This window comes from Halictus rubicundus, chromosome 18 (genome assembly GCF_050948215.1).
Source record: "Halictus rubicundus isolate RS-2024b chromosome 18, iyHalRubi1_principal, whole genome shotgun sequence".
Taxonomy (NCBI): Eukaryota; Metazoa; Arthropoda; class Insecta; order Hymenoptera; family Halictidae; genus Halictus; species Halictus rubicundus.
The window spans coordinates 174,667-179,390 of record NC_135166.1 but is presented as its reverse complement, the minus strand read 5'-3'; the positions used below and the strand labels follow the sequence as shown (position 1 = coordinate 179,390).

At 47.3% G+C, this 4,724-nt stretch overlaps 1 protein-coding gene across 6 annotated transcripts in view; it reads right to left on the bottom strand.

The window, feature by feature from the left end:
- Positions 1 to 4,724, bottom strand: part of Dop2r (dopamine D2-like receptor) — a 150,058-nt gene continuing 145,334 nt past the window's right edge. For 3 of the 6 annotated variants that reach the window (XM_076803270.1, XM_076803269.1, XM_076803267.1), the window contains 4 exons: positions 2,584 to 2,778; positions 1,351 to 1,829; positions 621 to 928; positions 1 to 268 (listed from right to left, as the gene is read on the bottom strand). In XM_076803270.1, coding sequence (XP_076659385.1) covers positions 720 to 928; positions 1,351 to 1,829; positions 2,584 to 2,778 — 883 coding nt within the window. In that variant the 3' untranslated portion in view covers positions 1 to 268; positions 621 to 719. Of the gene's footprint in view, positions 272 to 620; positions 929 to 1,350; positions 1,830 to 2,583; positions 2,779 to 4,724 lie in introns of all 6 variants that reach the window. The other 3 variants (XM_076803268.1, XM_076803271.1, XM_076803272.1) reach the window with 3 other exon arrangements.

The window sequence follows — 4,724 nt, the reverse complement described above, 5'->3', positions numbered from 1 at the left end:
TTTTTTCTTCTCCTCGTCTCTCTTTTCTCTCGTTTTCTCTCAGTTGTCGCGTGTTCGACGACGGGTAACTCCATCGAGCTTGACGTGTCATTCGTTCGCTGTTCTGTCGCGCGACCAACACCGAGACGCTTCTTTATCGGACTAATTAGTCTAAAACATTCATCTGGTAATTTCAGGACTAACATCGATGCACGCTACCTCCGGTTCTTGACATCGTCGGGGACGTGAACTGTGACGCGTGAGGAAGTGTTACCGTTGGTCTGGATATCTGCTGGACAATATCAACAAATATGCGACCTTTGATACGAGTATTCGATTAGTATCTGAAAAATTGGTCTTCAATGTTTCTATACAGACGGAATTTTCTCGATTTTTATTCAAACATAAATGGAAGTAAAGCTTCCGTGGTTTCATTGTACCACGATAAAAAAAGGTTCTAAGGGCAGCTTAAAATATCGCGTTGTAGACTAGTGTACCTCTTTAATCCTTTTCACGAGACTATCGCGTAATACTGCTTTCAAAAGATATTTGCGAGCCATACAATGAAATGAAAAACCGTTCACAGAAGAAGAAAAATCGTATTGTTTCCGGTGAGAGGTTTGTGGAAAAGGATTCGATACCTTCTGCCGGAACAATTGTTGAGCTGCTCGATTGTCCAATGCCTCGTCGTTGTTCCTCCTTACCCCGAGACAAATGTGGCCGTAGATGGCGTCGCTCGTTTAAAAGCTGAGGAGCTTGTGGAAGGCTTTGCGAAATTCAGGATTGAACACAGTGTAGATTACGGGATTTACGAAGCTGTTCATGTATCCCAGCCAGGAGGTCACGATGAATGCCGTGACACCCGGCTGACATTTCGCCCCGATCTTCGTGCAAATCGCATCCATGATGTTGCAGGTGAAGAACGGCAGCCAACAGATTAGGAAGACGCCTGAAATTGTAATTGATGATGCACCGGCGCGGGGCGCCGCGACGCTGCGACGGTGGCTCTTTCACCGCTTCGGAAATTCCAGGGGAAACACTCCTCGAACATCTCGAATCATTTACTAACTCGACAACTGCTTTGTAACCAAAACTACCGTTACTAATTCGATTTCGGTATGGCTTTGTAATCAACAGATTGCAGATGTTTGTGCATTTGCAGCACGCGGCTCGTATCGAGCGCGCTTTTCACCCAGGCCTGCTTTCAAATGCAACAAACTACAGGGAGACCAGTGAAACCGTATTTTTGATATTCTTTCGGGTATTTGCAATGTTTGTTTTGCAACTTGCAAAGACAGCGTGACTCGCGGCGGAAAAGAAATTGGCCAGGGCTGTTCTAGAGAATAACGGGGGACATATCGAATTACGTACCCAAAACGATGGCCAGCGTCTTCGTCGCCTTGCGCTCCTTTTTCGCGGAGCTTTTTTCCCTCTTCTTCTTGCTGGCCTTGTTCGCCTTGTATATCGTGAACCTAGACCCGGCGGCGGTGTCTTTCTTGTCCTTTTTACAGGTGGACGAGCCGGACAAGACGCTTGGCGTCCGTCCAAGCTGAAGAGGCAGCAGCGAACCGGCGCTCTTGAGCCTCTTTAATTCCTGTTTGTTGGCGTCGGTACCGTTTTTCTTCGACTGCGAGCTGGAGCTTGCGGTCTGCGCTTTCGGCGGTGGCGAGGAGGACGTTGAAGAGGACGGGGCCGAGGTAACACGAGGATTCGGACTCGGACTCGGACTCGAGTTCGTTTCCAGTGGCTCGTTGATCACCATGCTGCTCGCGGCGCCGTCGTAACCGGAGTCCTTCCGCGCGTTCTGTGCCCCGCCGAGCTGTGCTTGAGCCACTGCACTGAAACGACATCTGCAATTCGAGTATCAGTAGCATTCCACCGAGCAATTTTAGCGTATTCGGTCACAGGACTACGCCGACCGACCAGCCAGCAGAAAAGCGTCTCCCGACCTGCTCACCGAGACCAACATTCTTTTCCCATTTTTTCTACAATATCATTTTACCGTTTCGCGATCGATACTCGAACTCACGAATTTTCTTTCACGAATGCGTACAACTCGCACACAGTCTACCGATCGTGTTTCTGTCTTTAGCATTTCTATTCCAATCACGCGAACGAAGGGAAGAATCTTCCGGGCCGCGTCTTCCGCATTCAATCGATACAGTGACCACTCCGAGTTGCTGGACCAGTGGACAGTCGACGAACAAACGAATCGATTTCACAGTGGACCGGCTTATCGGCAGTTCGCTTCTATTTTTATCGAACACGCCCGCGAATAATTCGCTGCGCCAATGAATCCACGGATCCGAATAAAAGATGCACCTGCTTTCGGATCTGAATCGCGGTACTATGAAAATAGGCCAGCCTATCCTAGAATTCGTCAACCGATATCCTAAATAGTTGATTTTTATATGAACCCCTATATATCGGACATGATTTCCTAAGGAATGGGAAACGGGCAGATGGATGTTTTACAGCTACCTGTTGAGGAACGACACACACACACACACTCGGATGAACGGAATCGAAGCACCGGTAGCTTTAAGGTCTTTGCGAATGTTTGTTTCGGTGCAGGTGATCTTTGAGGGTTTATTGGTCTCTTACGCTGCTTCCTCGACGACAGTGGCCAAAAAGAACTCGGTGCTCTTGTCGTTCGAGATGACGACGACGGGATCGAGCGGCGTTTCATCCTCGTCCTCGTTGCTCCCGGATGCTGTGTTGGTCGGCTCCTCCATCCCTGGAGCCACAAGGGCAGCCGCCCCGAGCGCGGTCTCCGCAAACCTTGCCACAGAATACCCACTACGTGATCTTAGTCAAAAGCCGCTAATAAAAGCTTCTACACTTAGCATGCTTTTAGCATTGGCGAGCTGATCCGGCGGAAAGAGGGAAAGAATTAAAAAAACTGTCATGCACAAAGCGATTTACCGGCCGCGAGCCTCCGGTGTAAAGAACCTAGCTGACACTTCGTTGAGATAGCCTCCTTCTGATTGCACTGACACGCGAGGGCGTTTCTACAGGTTCAACTGATAAATACGTTTGCTGGGGAAAAAGTTGGTTCGACGGTGACTCGAAACTTCCGAGGCGTTGCAGGTTCGGAGATGTTTCAGCAAACACTCTACTCGTCATTTCGAAAGCTACAGTTTCGTACGGAAGTTTGGAATCACTTAGCGGACAAAGTGGAGAATTTAGTGTTCTATTAAGAAATTTAAGTGAATCGATACAAGTGAACTTGTTCGGGAAGGTATGGGCTGATAGCATCGGTGAATGTTATTCGAAATGTTTCTGTGGAACTAGAGCGTGATATGGCTCTACCGAACATTGGCGAGTGATTCTACACAGTTTGGAAAGCTTTGGGGATCTTGTGGTTAACCAGTTTGCAGAATTTTGAAAGACAAATTCCAATCTATGTACTGTATTTTGATTAAGATTCTAAAATAATCAAATGCGGTTGAAACGTAAGATAACCGTGTGCAGTGAGAGGTAAACGAAGCAGCTTCAAAATTAGTGTGTCATGTAAACGGTGATTGTATTACTATGGCAATCATTAGATCGTGCGAGGGTCCATTTTACTTCAACGAGGGACATACAGTTTACATATAGAAATTAAACGAATATTCAAACATTTACACGAACAGTTACTTATTGACAAACATTATTCAAACACAACATTAAAATTCTTTAGAAGATGCACTTTAATATTAACACACAATCGGATAAACAACACAATTGAAGAGAAACATTTGTGCAATCGTGTGCGCACTCTCGCTGCAAAAGTGACACGGCTAGAAATATTGTAGTACGTTCTTATGGTCTCGGCAATATTTTCATAACGATGGCTGAAAAATTGTGTTCGTTGAGTTGCATCACTTTTGCAGCAACGGTGCGATATACGCTTAAAGCGACACGATATTTTCTTGGAACAGATCCATCTCAGTGTCTCGAACTCACTGTAGAATACGGTGCTCTGGACTAGAAATCGTACAATTCTGCTAGTAGATTGAACAGGTTTGGACAACGTTAGTATTATCGAGGTGGAGCAGTAGAAGGATTCGCATCCGCGCTGTCCCCAGGGCAATTCCGGCGATAGAAACAGATATTCGGTTGGTGGCCCATAAAATCGACGCAAGATGCGTGCGTATATTATGCAGGAATTTCGATTGTCGTATTATCCGGATAATATGGACATTTGCAGCCGCGCGCGGGATCCGGTAATCGGATTACAGTATCCTGTGACGTTACAGGTTGGATAGGCGAACGCCTCGGCGGCGGCGCACGGAGTTGCATTTCGGAGGCGCGGCGAGGCCCGAATTGGTATAACGAAATCGGGATAGCTTGCTGGACCGCGGAATACGCCATTAGTCTACGAATCGATGCGACTCGTCTCGATAACCACTGGATGCTGAGAGTGCAGTCGATAATGTGTTGTCCCGCGTCTTGGAAATTGCATTTGACTTGCACGCCACCCGACTGGATAGCTCCTTTTTCGACAAACACACGCGTGTCTCGCTTTGCATACAGCACTCCACGGTCGATCAACGCTGGAACCGTCGAACACCAAGCGAGAGTATTTTCTTTTTTCGCGTAAAACTGAATAGGAAAAACGCGTGATTTTTCCAGCAAGTCGGGCTGCGGATTGCAGCAGTATTCAAGGGGTCAGAAGAGAAGGGAGAAGTTGCGAGGGCGCAGGCCCGAGATTATGTTGAATACATCGCACCCACGGGAAAAGAGGAGCTCGTACAGCCAAA